This window comes from Nipponia nippon, unplaced genomic scaffold (genome assembly GCF_047370975.1).
Source record: "Nipponia nippon isolate SJK-2023a ecotype South Korea unplaced genomic scaffold, ASM4737097v1 scaffold_14, whole genome shotgun sequence".
NCBI lineage: Eukaryota > Metazoa > Chordata > Aves > Pelecaniformes > Threskiornithidae > Nipponia > Nipponia nippon.
In genome coordinates this window covers 9,862,295-9,882,186 of record NW_028262330.1, presented here as the reverse complement: position 1 = coordinate 9,882,186, position 19,892 = coordinate 9,862,295, and the positions used below count along the sequence as shown (strand labels likewise).

Here is a 19,892-nt window from a genome sequence, read left to right as displayed (position 1 = left end):
AGATGCAGCTCTACACGTGCAAGACCCCTACCTGCCTTTTACCCTTTTCCCCCGTGGGCTTTGTGTGTCTCCTGGGCGCTCGGTCAGCGGGGCGTTCCAGCGGTCAGCATGCGCTAAAGAATGTCAGCAGCCAAAAAAAAAAAAATTAGCAGTAGTATGCAGCTGTTTAATAGACTGAAGAGATGGAAGGCAAGCCGTCCCGTGCTTAAGCTAGAATAAGTAAAGCTTAGCTCAGCTTTGAATATTTATCTCCCCATGGGCTATTTTCTGGGTGCACTTCCCATCACTGCATGCTCGGTGCCCCTGCTCCGGCGCACGCTGCCACCTCCTGCAGCTGCAGGCCTCGCTGCAGCGCTGCCGGCGCCGCGCTGAAGGCAGCAGGCCTGTTGGTGCCTTCTGGGCACACGGAGCCTCCCGAGGGGAACAAAGCCGCGAGGCGGCGTGGGGCCTGTAAAACGCGCGGCGCTTGGGCTGGCAAAGCTGGCACGTTACGAACGAGCCCTGTACCGCAGCAGAGCTGTCAGCGGCAGGTCTCAATCTACCGTTCCTCCAAGGGACATGGAGAAAAGAGGCAGGGGGAGAGGGGGGAACAAAAAAGCCCAAGGGGAGCTGCGGGGGGAATGGGACGGAGACGGGGCGTGGGGCAGGACCGGTCCAGAGCGACCTGCCTGGCCTGGGTGCTGAGCAACCGTCTGCACCCATCTAACGCAGCTTGGGCGGCCCCCCAGGGTGCCAGGCTCGGAGGGGCGCAGGGCCCGAGCCCTGCGCTAGCCCCGGACCTGCCTCCGGCAAGGCAAACCTCTGCTTCGCATGGCCAGACCAGCAAGAGAGCTGGCATACGTTGACGAGCGTGCCCTGCTTGCTAGACTAAGCACGCCTGGTTTAAGCCAGTAGGTTTGCCTCCGTGGAGGCAGATTTATTCATAACTAGCCTTAATTTTTTTGGTTTAGTTTATTCTAGGCTGGTGTGTAACCTAACGTTTCTCTAACAGCCTACTGCAGCACAGCAACAAGGAATTTTGTTGGGGTCAAGCTGTCAGTTCTGTAAGCAAAATAAAGCAAGCAAATTGTCAACAAACTGCCCTCAAAACCACCTTAGGGTACGTAGTAACGCGTTCTGCGTGGACAGGCCGTATTATCACTTTCTGGTCTGTAGTTCTGAGCAGCCGACGCTTGGAGGGTTTGGCCGGTACGGGGCCACTTCATTTCACAGACAGAAGAGCTCACCCTGTTTTAGCTGGTGCTGCGCTCCTATGCTCAGCCTGTGCAACAGAACCCCCCCAGACTGGAGCTGCCTTAGGTGCGTGCCTTACACAAATTTAAAATAAAACAGGTCGTCAGCATCATCGCCGGACGCGGTATAGCTGTTTTGAACACAACCAGGAGGACGGGAGCCAGGAGAGAGACATGGTTTCTTTCCTTGATGCTTCATCTGGCTGACATTTCTTTTTCTAGAATCCCGATTGCAGAGATTCCTCCTCTGCCTGTCGGAATCCTTCTGGAAGTTACGCTGGGGCTGAAAGGAACTGAACAAGAAACCCAGCACCCAGCATACTGGGTCTGCATGAAGCCCTGGCAAAGCGCCTGCTCAGCGCGTAAGAGCCCTTCCCTTGGAAATGAAAGATTATGAGCAGTCATAAACCAAGCATCAAAAGTGCCTCCAAGGTCAGAAAACAAACACGGGACCAGGCATTTGTGAAAACAGGGAAGACCCTGCCCTGCCCCACCCCCAATCAAAAGAGGGGCTCGAGACTTTTTGGTTTTTTAATGACAGAAACACAGCACTCAGGAATCAGAAGGTAACAGCATGCCCTGGTTATTTTATAAACCATTTTTAACACGTTTTTTTTGACTACTCAACAACCATTCCCTGCTTACGCGTTTGTGTGTGTGTGTTCATGCATGCACGTGTACACACACCCCCTCGAGCCCAGGCAAGATCAGTTCATATTTCCTAACCTGCCTTACAAACGATGGTACAGTTTACAGCCATGAGGTCATACACGGACTGGAACAGTATGCTGAAAAACCGCCCTACGCTACCAGTAGCTGTAGACTTATTCAATCCATGGAGAAACGTTCTCATTCAAAGCACTGATAACAAGAGAGCCCACAAGGAAGACGAACAGATCCCTCAGCAGAGCACCATACGCGAAGCAGAGGCCTTGGCCTGCCCGTACGTCAGCCGCCCTTGTGCTCACTTTCTTCTGTTCTGTGTTCAAATTCTCCACGCTGTTTCTTCAGGCACCTTCCCTATCACAGCAGCGTGTGCACCTTAATCTCTCGGGCCATTTGTCTACCCCGAGCGAGCTTTTACCTAGCTGTTCCCATTTATTCACACTAAGGCTTCTAGAGGGACCACAAGGGGGAAGAACTTCATGTCCTGGACTGAACGCTGCCTAGCAAAGGTTGGTTGAGGGGCTGAAAAAGGCCGGACCAGATGATCCTTGAGGTCCCTTCCAACCTGGGATTCTACGGTTCTATGATAACATTTAGTTGTGTCTTCCTACAGATTATGACAATAAAGTAGTTCAAAGTCTCCTACTGAGTCTTCCCATTTCATTTGCTCGTTACTTGAACAAAATATTTTCCACAATGTTCTGGGAAAAGCATCTTCCAGCCTTAATCAGCTTGTTAACCAAGACTTTCAGCAGCTTCCATAATTCCTGACTACCCTTGTATTCAAATCCAGCTCAGAGGCTAAGCTGCTAGCTGTTATTCTAGCTTGCCTTGTGAACTGGAACTAGCACAGAACCCGAGGGGGAGGCACAGGGTGTGGCATTTACCACCGAGCCCAGTGATTAGTGTGGGAGAAGCACGTTTGAAAATGTTCCTCTTTCTTATTTAAAGATGGGAACCGGAAACCACCTCTCCCACCTCCTGTGGAAACAGCCCGCTTCTTCCCTCGCACAGGCATACACTTCAAAGCTCTCGAGTATTCCGAGTTCCCTGGTCTGTTCGAAAAGCCCCTCTTCTAATAAAAAGCCAAGTGTTCGTTGTCACGGAATTTCAAACTGCTTACCTGACCCCCGCCCATTTACAGTTTCCCAAAACCATCAGAAAGCTCGGTCATTCTCCTCCTCGCTGTACCAGAGAAAATTCACAAAGGCAGAAAAGGCGTTGGCATGAGAAACACCCACTGTTACAACACAGTAGCGGACTGGTGCGAGGCGAGGGGCCTGGGTTATATGCTTAACCACACAGTGGGATTTTAGAACACATCTCTCGCGAGCGCAGTCTCATCACAGAGTCACTTACCAGTGTGAAGAAAGGAGCAAGCTGGCTTTAGGCTCCTAAATTCAGGAAGGGCCTTATACTTGAGAATCCTAAATGGACACATTTCTATACAGAATTAGTATTTAAGGCATATTCGTCCCCACCCTCTCTTCCAAGGCATTTCTTAATAGGCAATGCGGAGAGATGCACGCTTCTCTTGTTAGCTCCCGTCCCACGGCGTGGCAGAAGACTGCAGGGCTCCTGCCACAGGACTGGAACGCTGCTCAGTTAGGCACTGCAACACAAAGCTCCCTTGGTGCATCTAACCACAAATCACCACGCTAATGGAAAAAAAGGGGCAACCTGAACTTTCAACAGACGTTCTAGAAGATGATAACTTGCAATTAATAAGGTAAAGATGACCAGCGTATCAATTTCTTAATAAGCAATGCTTGTGAATTAGGAGTCACTATTACAACATGAGTAAAGCTGAGCCACTTACCATTCGTGCTGGGCACGCCTGCACCCACACTAACTAGGGATTACTCTCAGGCTAGGCAATATACTAATTATCCTGTTCATCTCTCATCAAAAAATTGCAGCCTGCCAACTCAGCAAGGTAATGCCCTATTTTGTTTCTGTTTGATAGGCCCTCAAGAAGATATACACTATATTTAATTTTAATGGCAGTAGGGGGAGGAAAAGGCAGTACTCTGCATGTAGAATGAGGGTGAAAATGATCCTCAGTCTTTGGGTTTGAGGGAGATTGGATTCTTGTATCTAAATCCATTTTCAGAGGCACACAAATAGCAGTAGTTCACCTGACAAAAAGAAAGCCAACTGCCTTTATTTGGCAAACAGCTTATGAGATGAGATATCAGAGAATTTAAAAAAAAAAAAAAAGACAAAAAGAAGTACATCAAAACAAAGATTGAAAACCCTGGATCTCAGCGTGTATTTACAGGGTACAACCTTTATGTACACAGACTTCAGTTCCATAAACTACAGGCACATGGAGTATAACAGTCAGAGCTACAGCTGCAGAGGTACTGGAGAACTGAAACAGCGGTATCTGTGCGATCAAGGACAAGATTACCTAGCCTGATCTACCACGTAAGACAGATTTTCAGGTCTTGCCACTTGAATTCTTGTTTGAATTAGACCATCTCTTGCTAACGCAGCAACCCTTCAGTCTGTAGCTTTTAATAAGTCTACTAAAGCCTAAACTTGAATTATTTCTTTGCTGTCAAGAAACTGTCTGTCTTGCATTATGAATTTACCAAACTTCTAACTACTGAGTCTCGTACACTTCTCTTAGAGGTTGACATACCTTATTAGCCACTTTCTGTTCCCTATCTAATTAATTTAGCCCAATCAAGTTATCCTATGAGATAATCTAAAGCTAGGTTGTTCTATCAGACCCTATGAAATGTTGAATGGAATTCACAGACCCATAGGAATGCAGAAGCCAAAATAATACCAGTCGAAGTACCGAGCTCATTTGCAAAGCAGAGAGTAATTCATCTCCTGTTCCCTAACAGCATCAGAGATAAGCAGAAGTCAGTTCCATACCAGTTCGGTGTCCTTCACCCTACTGCAAATTCACAGCTGATGGACTACTGAAAAAATGAAACGCTGGCTCGTATTAGTCTCAGCTCTCCTAAGGAGGTGGCGCAAGAAAATACTAAGAGCACTGTCCTGTGGAGCATACTGCTCCCCCACTGTCATCTGCTTCATATAAAAAGTAATGAAGGAGATGGCATAAGAACCTCAAATAGCCAAATTAAGTTGGCCGAGACTTCACTCTTAAAAAAAAATAATAATAAAAAAAAAAAATCAATGCTTGACCAGCACTTTCTACCTGTGCATGATGGATCTTTGCCAGAAGCATTGTTGCTATTATTAGAGTTTCCTCATTTGTTTTTCTGAAAGTTTATATTACATCACATGTATCAGAAATAATACATTATTCAGCGGCAGTTTTGGGAGCTGTCCAGAGGATGGAACAACGCTGACATTTCAGCTAAGTTAGGAAGTAACACCGAGACCGTTACGGCAGAGTCCCAGAAAGCGATGCGCAGATCATACGCGCACGGCACGGGGGCAAAGACGGGACTCTGCTACTTTCTCCCTCAGCCACTGAAGTCTCTCCGACGACAGCAGCTTGCAGATGCTGCCGCACCCAGGCACAGTCCAAGCAGTAATGTAATCTCCCCCTCTTATAGACCTCCCTCTACAAATCCTAGCGACACAGACCGCTATGCTGGACAAGTTCTGGCCAGATAATTACCAGTCATCCCCAACTACTCCAACACAAATCTCCATGGCAGTTTCTACATTGCCACTACAATTAGTTGTGCTAATTAAAACTGCCTTCACCAAAAGAACGAGGTTCTTTCCAACTGTTTTTCCTTTATCCCTAGCTAGGTCAGGTAAAGAAAGCAGGATTTACACTGCATAAGGACACCATCAGTTATAGCCTGCCACTGGCATCTCCTTCCTCATCAACAAAAAGGTGCTGCAAAAGTTCATGAAATCCACTTAAAGAAGTTCCTCTGAACATATCCTAGGCATTCCAACATGCTACAGATCCCACAAAACTTCATCCTCTGAATTACCTTGGTGGTCACAGGGAATCGCTGGAAATTCATTCTGTGCGAGTCACTATTTTCCCATTTATTGCTTGGGAAATTACTTAGAAATTTAAGGTAAGAATAATCTTTCACTGGGGGAAACTGCTTACAAATGCAAGTTATACAGAACTGTATCTGTGCTGCGTTGTATTCCCTGATTTGTGGACTGGCAGGTAGTTAGGACTGAAGCAGGCGTTGAACAATGTCTAGAAGAAATAGGCCTCGACAGCCCTGACTCGCGTCTACAAGATCCTAAAGCAACAGCAGCTTCTTTCACCGGCTAAAGGAAAGCGTTACACGCCAATAATTCTACACAAAAGCATACACTATGCCTGAACAGTGCCAATGAACTAAGCAATAAGAGAGAAATGCTCTATCTGTCCAAAAGAGGATGTAAGCTTTTTGGCTGGCGAGAAGAAACTGATCACCTCTGCCCCAGCTACGGAACCGCCTCGGGCCACAGCAAGAGCTGGAAACTGCTGTTGCCACCTCGTGGGCTCCACGCCGAGTGCTCAAGGATACGCGCTTCCAGCCACTTCCCGAGCGCGGACAAGCGCTAGCGTCTGGAAGAGCAGAGACTCTCAGGGCAGCGCGCTGAAGACGTCCTTTGCAACTGAGGATTCCTCCAGCAGAAAGCCTCCAGGAAGGAACAGGAGTAATCTAACAAAAATCAAGAGTCGAAGCTGTGCGTAAGAACAGGCAGTCAGCTGACGTGATGCACTTAACTGGGTTGCAAAACCATCTTTTCAAGAGCAGAGCGTAAGATCTTTTCCTTCGAAATGGTATCGGTGGCCCATTTTAGGAAGAAAGCAAGAAGGTTTAAGTAGCATTGTAGGAATGAATGGCTTTCCTTCAGCATGAGCAGAAGGCATTAAAAGGACTTTCCCAGCATTTCTACAAGGACGTACAGCAATTTACCTGAGGACTCAACCTGCCTTTCTCACTAAACTGGTCATTGGTGATGCCTGACTCGAAGTTCTCGATTAACTAGCTCTCTCCTTTCTCTCCTCAAAAATGGGAGAATTTTTCCATGCCAAATGGAAGATTTAACCAAAGACTTCACAGGAACCACTGCTTCCATTTTCAGCACCTAAGTCTTAAAAAGCACGGAAAGCCAGAGGGACAGAGCACTGCTGCAATTTAGCAGCTGTGCAAATGCAGTCCAGGAATTTTGTGGTTAGAACATTCCCTCAGATTGTACTTTCTTCACAGTTCATCCAAGCTACATCTCCAACCAGATCAGAAAGCAAAATACAATGGCCTAACAAAACATCATCAAGCTTAGCAAAAAAATCAATGGCTTGAGATCAAAATACCTAAAAACCGGCTTTAACACAAAACTCCAAATACTCAGAAGCTTTTTAATCCTGCTGTTTAATGCACTAGATATAACAACTTATTTTTAAAAAAAAAAAAAAAAAAAAGCATTAACACATTAACAGTAACATCTGTAGTCAGTTGCCAGACCGGTCAGGGCTGGATCAAAGTTCTTAGCTCGCCTTACGGATTAGATGAAAGCAAGGCTGCAGTGACTTCAGAAAATTCAGTGCATATCTCCTTTCATTAACACAGAACATGCACACACCTCGGCTGCCACCTTTAATCCCTTTATAAAAGGAAAAGCAGAATAAATGCACCTGGAGAGCGGGCACCTAGATTGGCTGCTTTCAGCTCTTCCACAGGACTCGAGTGGTATTTTATGGCATTTATCCATGCTACCAGAAGCAACTGTTGCACATGTTGGGAAACCATCACACGCTATGGCAGTAAGACTGGACAAGCAGCAATGTTTGCATGAGTAGAGATTTACTGCTGTGATAACACTGGACCCCAAAGCCAGGTCATGCACAAGTGGGAAACACATCAGGAAACAGGTCTTTGAAAACAGAGACCAGAGAGAAAGAACCTGGATCCAGGTAAACATAACACCCTGAAATAAAGGCCTGTGACTGAATTCATGGAAGCAGTGCCATGTTTTCTGGTGTAGGTGAAAAATCATTAAGAGTTTCTCAAAGGAAATCTCCTCTCCCATCAGAACTCTAGCTCCATAATTGAGAGCAATGCACTTGTAAGTTTATCTGGAATAAACAGAAAGCTCAGCATTGCTCAGACTCAAGGCAATACTTTCAGGCCAGCAAAATTCATCTTAGATCACACCTGTCCATTCAACCTAACACTATTTTTTGCAGCTTTGAAACAAGAAAACTAATAGCAGCTGAAAAAACTCTCAAATCAGCATCTGTGTGAATAACCTGACAGCTCTTTATGGAGTGGTGGAAGAAGGAGAATGGAGGAAGATGTTCTACCAAAACTGAAATGATGACCCATTGCAGGGATGCTGTTTTTAGAAAGAATTTCTTGTCAAGGAGAATTGAAGTTATTGGAATATTCATATTATCCACCATCAGCCCTGACCCTCTCAATCCAAGCAAGAAGTGAGGGAGACAGGGACAGTTTGTGAAGCTCAGCAGTTAGTGGGTGAGACACCGGGTACAGTCCTGGAGGGACAATTTCTTTTGGTAGTGCACGAAGTTTTTCACATGTTGGTGCTCATCCTGGACTGGCTGTTAGCTGGAGTAAGCTCCCCTTGGCTACCTTCTCTCGGAGGAGACTGCAACAAGACCAAAACACATCCCAGTTAGTGATGTGTAAATATCCTGCAGAGTGCTTCCTGAGAGACCAAATGAAGCACAGGTGAAGCACAGCAGGATAACAGCAGAGGGAGAGCAGACCCCCAACTCGTAAATAACGATGGCTTTGCAAAAGCTTTGTCTTTACAACTTCTATAGTTACAGTTCACAAGAGCCGATCCTAAAAAAGTCAAACCAGAACTTTTAAGCCCCTCTTATTTACTATATACAAGGTGCTGTTGGCCCCAGAAGTTGAATCCTATCTGGCATTTAGTTATCACAGAGATTAATATACTACAGAATTTAACACGTTCTGTGGCAGGTGGCCTATCCTCCCCCTAAGGGCATTCTTTTGGAACTGCATCCTGGAAGGAATACTCCAAGCAATTAATGCATTTTTCACTTCCTCTGCTAAAAAAAAATTACTTCAATCTTTGTTTTGATAAGATAAAAGACATGTCTATCAAGAGTTAGTCGGAATGAATTAGTTAGAATCAATCCAAGCCTATAAACTTCAAAGGACAGTCTGCGTTGTACAAGCGGGTCAATGTATTGGCTAGAAGCACTCGTTCCTTACATATTTAGTATTGTAAGAATTTGTCCAATCACGAGCACAATAAATCCATTCCCCTCCAGAATCTTCAATTCACCAACGTGTATAGTTTCAGTTAAAAAAAAAAAAAAAATTTAAATCTTAACACTGTCTCAAAGTCCACATTTAACATGCCCATACCTTGACATGTATCTGGTTGCGCAGGACTGCGGCTCGCAGGATCATAGCTTTGGCACGTCGCTGAAACTCTTTGCCCATTAGTAAAGACTTCTCAAAAGTTGTGCTGCGCTGATCTACATCTCGAGCATAAAGAATCTGCAACCAACACAGAGAACTGTACACAGGAGCTATGACAGGGTTCCACAGCAGGAAGCCCTTTCTGCGCAAGGGAACAAAGCTAAGCTATCACCGAGTCTGAGTTTACACACAGATCAGCCCTACTGAAAACACCAGTCACAACAGATGAACGCAACTTCAAAGTGTCCCAGGAATGGAGAGTTTCTAATCTTAGTACAGCTGTTCAGTCTGCGGCTCAGATGCACTCACCTTACTGTGCGAGTCTATTCTGGCATTGATCAGTCCCTCCAGGATCAGCTGAGTAAGTTCATCTTCCAGAGCAGCCACCGTGGTATTAAAAGCAGTGGCCATCTTGCGCATATCTGCCGACACATAGGGGCTGAAGTACTAGGAAGAAGAAAATATTCAGTTGCCAAGTGTACTCCCTGCCCTCTGAAAAACCACGGGAAAAGCAATTACAAAGAGATGGCCTTTTGACTCTGTTCTCTCTTTTGTCTCTGTTCAAAAGAGAGACTTTTGACGCTGTTCATCCACCTCTCAGGATTACAGGAACAATTACCTGGATAAGGGCACGATTTCGAATCTGGGTATAAAGTGTCCTGACATGAGGTGCAAGGTACATATCCAGCAGCAGGTTGTCCTGTGAAAAAAAACCACATCAGAAGCTGAGAAGCAGCTGGGAAAAAGATACTACTCCTATCTTCCGAAACATGTATGTGTATATACTTAAACCTTAAGGATATTATACTACAGCAAGAATGAATAAAAGAACTAGCAATATATTTTTAAAAAGTTATCATTTCTCCTCACCCTCTACTGCTAAACTACTCCCAATTTCCCTTCACTACATCAGGAGACAGAAGACACAGAAGAGCTCAACACTCTTAGTAGCTACTTTGAATGGTCACCGCTTCTCACAAAAGGCTAGGCGAAGGGAACTTTTAAGGTCTGTTCTGCACTGCTCCCCTGCAACTCACCTTCATCTCATCCAGCATCTTCAGGCATGAAGCATATTTAGATTCATAAAACTTGAAGATGATGTCACGAACCTGTGGCTCCAGCTCCAAAAACAATTTGAAGGAGCTACAGATAAAGATAGCAGTGATTAGACATTGGAACCGACCACTTAAATACCCCACTACCCCAGCACTCCAAGTTGCAAGGTTACAAACTCTCACTATCATTTGAAGATTCCAAGAAGTTACTCTCTAGCAGAGCAGACAGCCCATTTTCAGCAGGGCTGGGAGCCTGGAACACAGAGAGATGCAGCACAGCATCAGAGCTGTGGTGAAGGAAGGCAAGAGACTTTTGACAAACCAAGCAGTAGAAGTGTTTGTCCACACAAAACAAAAAAATGAGTGGGAATAGGTCAAAATCAGGATACACCACCAGAAACCACAGGCCACATCTGTGCGCGCACTGTAGCCTGTGCTGGCCAGCTTTGTGTTCCCTTTCGAAGCACAGCCTTCACTAAGTACAGCATGCCATAAGCAGGGTAAGTATACAACTGTCTCAGGAAAATAACCTAAGTGTGGGAGATCTTTGGGATTCACGCTCTTTCTCAGCGCTCTCCCAATTCTCCACCACAGATTTCCAAACCTTGGGATCTCACCCTATGAATCAGCCAATAAAAAAAAGTCAAGGTAACAACCCTTTTTCCACACCAATTTAAAATTAATGCTTCCATACGCTTAGCTGACAGGAATTCAGTATCATTGTAATTCAATCTATGACACACAAATAGCCATTTTCTTTCAAAGACTGTAATTCTCTTAACCTTGTATATGTCATAGTTAGATTACGCTGCAAGTTGTACTAACAATTATTAAATTGTATTAATATGATTAACATACACCAGAACAAGTGGTAACATGAAGGCAAATCATCTTACAGCTGCTTTCTGTAGGGCTGTATCCCTCTGATTTACTATCTGATACAGACTGCTGATGGAGATAGAAAATTGGGCTATGTAGATATTGGATTTGACCTGGGTTGGAAACTTTTCTTATATTACGAAAATTTCAGCTGTGATTAACAACCGTGTTTTAGACAGTGAAACGTCACTTAATGCTAAAGCCGAACTAAGGCTCGGTGATTCTTTCTCTCCTGTACAATAAAGCTACTACTCCTGCCAGAATCCACTCTCAACCAAAGTCCCATGTCCCAAAAGACGTCCAGTACATACAAAGTCCTCTCAAGGCATCAGTTACCTGCTGGAGATAACATTTCGTTGCAGTTCCTGACGGTCAAAGGTAGCAAGGGCACAGAGACCACCGTACACAGCCACATTGCTAGGAGATAAAAGCTAGAGAGAGCGAGCGAGAAAGAGAGCTGTCACTGACTACTGAAGTGGCAGAAGGTTGGAATTACGTATTCTACCCCAGGCCCTTCCTTCACGCAGTGACAAGATCAGTCCTTGTCGAATGCAGTGGAACCACTCAACATGCTCCCAGGCATTCACCCAGAGCCTGAGGAGTGACTGTCCACGGCTAAGAGAGCAGAAAACAGTTCCAACAGCCAGTCTTTTGATTCAGCTACAGAGATACACAAATCTCACAGGTAACTCCTATGCAATCTAGAGTAAATCATCTAGAGAATCGAAGAACAGAGACTTTTATTTAAAAAAAAAACAAACCACAACACAACAAAACACGGTTCACAGCACCACCAAACTATACAGGAGTGCTGTGAGAGTAACTACAGTATCTGAATTTTACAACCTAATACTTAGCAGAATTACATCCCCTCCAAGACCTGCACACAGCTCCCTCTTCGTCCTCACCTCAGGGAAATCACAGTGATCAAATGATGCCAACAAGAAGCACTTTGCTGCCTGTTTGTACTTCCGAGCAGCTAGTTCGGCCAAGCCTAGGAACCAGAAAAAGTTAGTCCTTTGTTTATGATAGCATACAAATTAGGAGAAATTGCAACATCTGGGAAGTAGGACAGGCCCCCACACGGTTGCTAGTGCTTTTGCTATTGAAGTGAAACGAGACTCTCAGACAGTATCTAGCATCCTTTGAGCTATGTTGACTCACACTGGCATCCTCTCTGAAGAAACTTAGGGAGAAGAAAGAAATGGCAAAAACAAGTCAGCAGTTCCATCTCATCAGCTTTATTAAATTTTGCATCTCTGGTGAGAAAATACAAAGCCTGTCAAATCTGAGAGAAAAAATAAACCAAGCACCCACTGCTGTGAAAGAGCCCTATGGACAGCTAACAGGCAGAAAGAGGGGCAGACAATATGGGAAGCTGAAGGATTCACTCACCTGCTGCACATTTCAGTTTGGTGAGAATTGCTTGTGTCTGGCTGTCTCTTTCTCCTCTTTGCTAAAGGATAAGAAAAAGCAGTAGTGAGCAAACAGTATGAAAATCATTTTGATTACAACTGTCCTTGGGATATTTCATCCTAATAACGAATTTGCAAATCTCAACGGCAAGATAACTTCATCTTATTTGTCTTGGGAAATATGGCAAGAACTGAGGATGGGAAGTCTCTCTTTTTACCATGAGTCAGATTTCCTGCACACATATAATGGGAGAAAAGCAACAATGAATCTCGAAAAAAGTAGTATAGCAGCCAAGGAGGCTGGATTAGAGGAAGAACAGACTGTAAGATGAAGGGAGTCTTATAGGGAGCAAGTCATAAAGGGGGAAAGGAAGAAATCATTTTACAAATTTTGGAGACAGAAAACAAAGGGAAAACTCATGCAAGTTAAAAAGCAGGACCTTACTTCTGCAATTTCTGGTGTAGACTCAGCCTTGCTTACATAGCTCAGAACATGAGACCAATTCTGGAGGTAGACGCTAACCTGTGGTGTAGAACAGGCATGGATAAATGGTGTTACTTAGATCAGCAGTGTCGTTGCAGACACAAGAGGTGTAACCAGCGTGAAGTACAGGTGGACTGTACAGCAGATACCAGACAGACACCAAGTACCATTTCCTGCAAACCCTCCTACCTTGATGACATTGAGACACATGTTGATCACATGTTTAGCACTGGTGCAGTAATCACGGGCTCGTGAGTAACACTTGAGAGCGTTGCTGAGGTCCCCACAGTCAAGGTAATGATCACCTAAGTCATCGTGGCCTCTCCTGGAGCACAGGAATTAAAATACCAATGAACTGTGTGCTCAGAAAGGGACACAGTCAGTTTGTTCCAAACAAGTAACTCAACACACTGACCTAAGGCACTGAATGCAGTTGACATCCTGTGTTAGGTGCCTGGAGGAGCAAAATGCTCTTCCTTGCTCCAGCAGAGCCTTCCGCATCTCACCTGATACTCTCCTTGATGGAGTTTCCTTTGTAATTTTTCAGATCTGTGTCGAGTTTCTCCAGTTTAAGAAGAGCTTTTTTGCGTGTAGCTTCAACCCAAGCTGTGTCAAGAGGAGGGGGTTCAATTCCACTGTCAGGGACAGCATCAGGTGTATTCTGCAGTTCTCTGAAAGGAAAGAGTTCGAATGGGGCTATTAGGCTGCAAACTTTTCAAAACAGAGGTCTGCTGAGACCTGGCACAGTTACCCTAACAAACAGGACTGCATAGAGAAAACAAATGAAAGAGAAAACAAGGATGGTAGGGAAAAAAGAAAGAGACAGCTAAGATTTCCAGTGAAAACAGTAACATAAACATCACAGATGTTTACAAATTCTTCTCAAAATTCTTCTCCTAATGATCTTTTGCAGGTATTTTACTAACAAGCAAGTCATTGGTAATTTCAAAGAAACAACCTGCTCTGTAAATCAATTGAAAGCAAGTTAGTAACAGCACTGCAATCAATTATTACATTCTATGAAAGTATTTAATGACTCTGAAGAATCATTGAATCCAATCAAACATCTCTATATGGGACACAGCGTGCAAGTGTTTACGAGTTCTCTCCCCAGCTATATTGCAATGGCTTGATAGCAAAGCTACGCTGTACAGATATTCTCCAACTTCTTTTTCCATCCAGCTCAGATCAACATATCTACTTGCACTGAACTCCCTTTCCAATATTTTAAAAAGAAAAACACATTCTGAGTTTTCTGGGGGTTTTGTTTGGGTTTTGGGTTTTTTTTACCAACAGTCCTTTTCACATATAAGAAAGCAATGACCATGCTGTCACACACACACGGTAAAGACTCCCAGGGCAAAACAGACAAAAAATCAACGAAGATGCATAGCAACAACAATAACGCAAAGACAAGAAGCATGGATGGGTAAGTGAAGTATCAAACACCACCCTTAACAGCAAACCTGTTGTGAGGGGGAAAAAAAAGGGGGGGGCGGGGCAGGGAACAAACCAAACCAAGGCAAACAGATGAGGTTTTAATTTATGAACACAAAAGCATCTAGAAGAGGCTTCATCTCCATAATCTACCTAAGGAAAGACAACTGTTTTCATTAATATTTGAAGCAGTTGCAAGGACTAAACTCTCCTCAATATCTACCCGTAGCCTTTTAAAACACTAAGACTTCAGAATGAGATAATGTCTTCTGTGTTTAATCTTTTAAAAAAGCATGAGACCTTAGGCCTGAACACACACACACACTGCACTCCTATCAAATTCTAAGGGCAAAGACAATTTGCATACGGAACATGCTAGCATTACGCGCAGAGTGCCCCACTGTGGCCCATTGGTCTTAACTCAGTCAAAAAAGCTCCCCAGGTTCCCACGATCTCTTAGTACCTGGTGGCCTCAGACAACTTTCTGTGGATTTCTTCGTACACATCAACATTGAAAGTTCTCTGGACAAACGACAGTGCCATCTTGAGAGCTTCCACCCGCAGCTGTGGGCAGTGATCAGCAATAAATTGCAGCCGCTCAATTCGCATCAGACCGCTGTAGCTGGACGCATACTGCTCCAAATCCTGCAAACAAAACCGGGTCTTAGAACGTGAAGATGGCAACACTAAATCAGGCTACTCCACTGTGACCTGCCCAGGTTTTCCTGCAGTCCTGACCCCTTCATGGAAGTCAGCATGACTCAGACAAATGAAAAATCAGGTAAGATTATTCCATTTCTGCTTTCTTCAAACGTTAATAATTTCCTCAGATATATGCAGTACATTACAATTTACCTTTTTTTATTTCAGTTGCAATGCTGTCCGCTAAGGCTAATCAGCTCACCCACTTTAAGCATCACTTATATCACCTGTTAATAATTTTGTCAAGATTCCATCACTTGAGCTGAAGTTTCCTAAACCAGACAACCATTCCAGATGCAGTTTTTCCTTGAAAAATAGTTTCCATATGACAATTCGCATTCTTTTGCTCATACTAATTTCTTAAAGCATCTCCTTTGAGAACAAATAGGGTCTCCTACTCTTGAGGAAGGATCTGAGCTTTAAATTCTGAACACTTAACAGACTTTAAGCCTTGGGGGTGGGGGGAGAAGAGGAGTACAAAACATCTAGTAAAGATACGATACGGCATTGCAGGGAGATTTCCAAGACAGAAGTACGCATGCAAACAACCACAGCAGAATGTTCAGGGCAAAGTCAAGCATTCAGGCAGTAGCGAACACTAGATTCAGGTTGCCTGTCCACATTGAATACGCATCCTGTGTCATGTCTGACTCCCTCACCCCTGTATGTCTGAATTAAGATACTGCTCTAGATGTCACAGGCGCATTTCCTAACATGATTGTTGCCTGATTCAGTGCAAGAATGATCTTGCTCTGAGACTGAAACAGGATTGAAAATCTGTATTTAGGATTCCTGCTTTATTTGCTACAGAACTTGAAAAATATAAAAGCAGGAAGCATTCTTTCTTCCACAGTTTCATGCCTGATGGTGCACAATACTCCTGAAATCACTGAGCAATTTCACTTTACTCCTCAGGTCTTTGAATGTCAAAGGGGAATTATGGTCCTTCACATCAGTTACAGTGAAAAATCACTAATTTTTGTGGAACACTTAGATGCTATAGTAATAACAAAGACATAAAGGTCACAACATAATTGCTTCATCACTCCAGCTTCAGAACAGAATTGGAATGCAATGAAATCAAACAAGGTATCAGGTGATACGCTGAAAAAAACCCAAAACCAACCACAAACCCAAAAACACACAAAAAATACTAACAACAAAAAAAAGAGGGCTGTGCAGTAAACAGTGAATAACCACATGACAACTGTCATAAGGCACGGGGACAAGAGGAACAAATTAAAGCTTCAGAGGTTATGTCAGGTCCAAAGCTTCCTAACTGAATGCTTTATTTTGCAATTTTAATGTTGCTTTAACTTTTTCCAGTTAACATTTTTGTTCTCTTCTGCAACACCCATCTCTCACTGTTACAGAGCTGATACGTAAAAATTAGCCAATATCTTAAACCATTAACTAAAAATTGAAGAAACTAATATAAGCAAATACAGCCTTTTACAACTCTACAGCTCTGTGGGTTTTAGCCAGTCTCCAGAGGATCAAACAATGAAAGAATCCTATCCTAATTATATACTTAAAGCACCTGAGCCTTGCTCCTCAAAGAACAAGCCTCAAAATAAAGGAATGATGTCTCCGTAAGTAATCGGAGAGGTACTAAACTATTTCAGAAAGGAAACTGTGTCAAACAGGCAGCGTGCAGCAAGTCACAAAACGGCAATTCCTCCTTCATCTCAGGAGGTGCAGCAGAGATCAATACGTTGATGAGCTACAGAAGAGGTCACTGCATTCTTACCCCACCTTGCTTTGAAGAGACCCTATTAATATCTAAATAACAATTTGACAAGGAGTAAAATGAGGGAGTTTTTCAAAAACCTTAAAGGAAGAGGCCATGCCCAAGAAATGTAACCCACTAGCCCTTAACCAGCACATACCAGAGTGGGGTTCTCCACCACATAGTTGATGTCAGGTGCATTTTGCTGATCTTCTTGAGGATCTACGTCAATCTGCATGGGCTCTACTGCACCCTAGAATAGCAAAATGAGGTCAAAAGTAGCTTATTACGTTTGAGCAGGAAACTACTATGTTACTCTATCTATTAAGGACTTGCTTAAATACACATTAAATTTTAAAAATGAAAAAACAGCCCTCAGCCTTTAGACATGTTTAGGATTTTTCTCTAGCAACACCACTACTCAGCACGACGCTTTGTCTAAAACAAGTAGCCCTAAGGCCTAGCATTCACACAGACCGTTTTATTTGTTTGGTCAATTATCAAGCAAGAAAGTGAAGGGGTCAATAAATCTGATTCTACAAAGTATCTCAGGCATGCATGCTAAATTCCAAATGACATTCCATTTGTCTTTCTTGAGCAAGAGCAGGCATTAACACTCAGCTCAAGAAGCTCCAAAAGTCAAAAAGTACCCAACAAATTCACCAGAACTTTTCAAAGCTGCTTTAATGCTTCAAAGTAATAACGGGGGGGGGGGGCGGGGGAGATGACAACTGTTACACTTTTTAAAAGTATTAAAAAATTTAAAGAATGCAGAATGGCAATTCCACGGTTTCTAACAAACACTGGGGAAAAATTTATCTGCACTGCAAAAATTTACCATCCGTTGAACTGTCCTACTATAGTTATCCGAGTCCAACTGTTTAGGTAGATTCTCTTGTGCAGGAACAACAGAATTTTATTCTCCTGGTATATCTTGCACTGCTTTGAACCGCGTGAGGAATCACACCAGCACAGTGACCTCAGGACAACTGCATCGATACAATACCTGCGTACGTTCCCATTTAAGACCAATTTACTATGCAGTCCCGCAAACAAAATCGGTATCACGAAATTCTTCTCCTAGTCAAAAGCGTGCTGAACCTTCCCCCTAGCTATTACCGATTTAAACTCAGGAAAACCAAGCTGAATGTCATCTTATAAAATGCTGAATATGTGCAGATATTACCATAAGCAACACCCAATTTAGGGTAAATTGCAAGAATTTTGCATGAAATTGCATGTCCTTTAGAAAGGACAAAAATGCCAACCACATTGCCCTGACCAACACCAAATTACTTCCATGTTTTTATTGATTTTGCTGTCTGTTAAGAAACCAGAGATAGAGGGTTTTTTGGGTTGGGTTGGTGTTTTTGTGTTGGGTTGGGGGTTCTTTTTGTGAGGAGGGGTAGGGCAGATCCAGATTTCCTAACTTTAAAAATTGATGCATCTTGTATTCACCCACAGCCTGTCTATTCTTTCACACACCAGTATGTACCAAATACACACATTATCTCAAGGCTGATGTGAAACCTCCCAAAATCTGAAGAAAAAGCAAATAAAGCATATAAAAGCTTGTTTCCTAGTTTGTCATTCTCTGCATGAAGGAAAGAGAGGGAGGGTGCAAAGGAGCGTTTGGTTGTCGAGATCACTACTCAAGAAAACTGTGCATAAAACTATTTAAGTCATCATATATTGAGACCGTTATTTTTCTCATTTTTATCTACCTTATCTCTTTTCTTATACCATAAACACTAAGTGTCAGGGTTGCTTTTTGACGCCTACCATAGCAAAAACCTGACAGGGACTCCTTAGAAATCAGCGTTACAGAACTAACAGTAACTCCAGCTGGCGGAACAGAATGATTTGCGTCCTGCTAGGCTGTCAGGCTGTCCTCTGCGTTTCTCTCTTAACTCCCAGACAAGGAAAAACCCAAGTGGGCTGGAAGTCCCACTAGGACACGCTAACTCGGACGTTTTCAAGCAAACTCTTTATTTCGGAAGGAAGATGCAAGGTTTACTTAGGAACTACTCACAAAGCAAATAAAATAATGCTCGCTCCCCAAGATTTTCTGAGCCCAGAAGGGCGCCCTGTTGGAAGGTACCTCGTAAGGCCTCACACAAGCTGAGAAGCTGGAACTCAAGCTGAAGTCTCCTGCTGTACTCTGGAGGAAGAGCTGTGACCTACTGCTGGAGGGGGTGCAGTACAGATCTGTCACTGATGAGGAAGCTGAGCTGGATGCTGAACTATCCCTCATCCTGTCCTGACTCTCCACACCCCCAGGCCCTGACAGAGAGCTTGCTGGCTGCTAAAGGGAAGACAGACAGTTAACTGGCAAAGGGATCACCTGTGCGGGTACTGAGGGCCCGGCTCAGCGCACCGGGCCCTCTGGGCTCCTGCGGCTTTCCCCCTGCACTGCGGGCTCAGTTCCTCTTCACCCGCCACCTCGTTACGGCCTCCTCTACTCCCCAGCCCTCCCGGCGCCGCGGACAACGCGAAAACCAAGCGAGGGGGCCGCCGCGGGCGCCAGGCTGGGCGCTGCTCCTCGCCGCCGGCGGCGGAAGGGCGAGCGAGGGCCCAGGGCCGGCCGAGACCGGCTCCCCCTCCCGCCAGGAACCGGCGGGCGCGGAGCCGAAGGGGAAGGCCGCACCGCGCCACCCGGAGGCCGCGGCAGGGCCGGGCCGCGGCAGGGCCGGGCCGCGCTGTCGCCCAGGGCGCGGGAGGGACGCCGGGCGCGGCGGCGGCGGGCCGGGGGCGGCGGCGGCGGCGGCGGGGGCGGCCCCGTACCTGCAAGTTAAAGACCTGGACGGGCAGCGGCATCCTTCCCCTCGCGGCCGCCACTTCCGGCTGGCCGCCCCGCCCCTCCCTCCGGCTCCGCTTCCACTTCCGGGGCGCGCGGCGCCGCCAGGCCGCAGCCGACAGGTGA

At 44.8% G+C, this 19,892-nt stretch overlaps 1 protein-coding gene across 2 annotated transcripts; it reads right to left on the bottom strand.

The window, feature by feature from the left end:
* Window positions 1–1,750: 1,750 nt before the first annotated feature.
* GPS1 (G protein pathway suppressor 1) lies at window positions 1,751–19,890 on the bottom strand. 2 transcript variants are annotated; one of them, XM_087751209.1, is made up of 14 exons: window positions 19,754–19,890; window positions 17,130–17,222; window positions 15,002–15,183; window positions 13,608–13,772; window positions 13,291–13,426; window positions 13,063–13,140; window positions 12,598–12,658; window positions 12,111–12,196; window positions 11,539–11,633; window positions 10,306–10,411; window positions 9,888–9,968; window positions 9,578–9,715; window positions 9,212–9,346; window positions 1,751–8,459 (listed from the first exon to the last, which is right to left on the bottom strand). In XM_087751209.1, the coding sequence occupies exons 1-14, from the start codon at window positions 19,784–19,786 to the stop codon at window positions 8,385–8,387; spliced, it is 1,464 nt and encodes a 487-aa protein (XP_087607335.1). In that variant the 5' UTR covers window positions 19,787–19,890; the 3' UTR covers window positions 1,751–8,384. The 2 variants fall into 2 exon arrangements, with proteins under 2 accessions (XP_087607335.1, XP_087607336.1); XM_087751210.1 differs by lacking the exon at window positions 13,063–13,140.
* Between the last annotated feature and the right edge of the window lie 2 nt (window positions 19,891–19,892).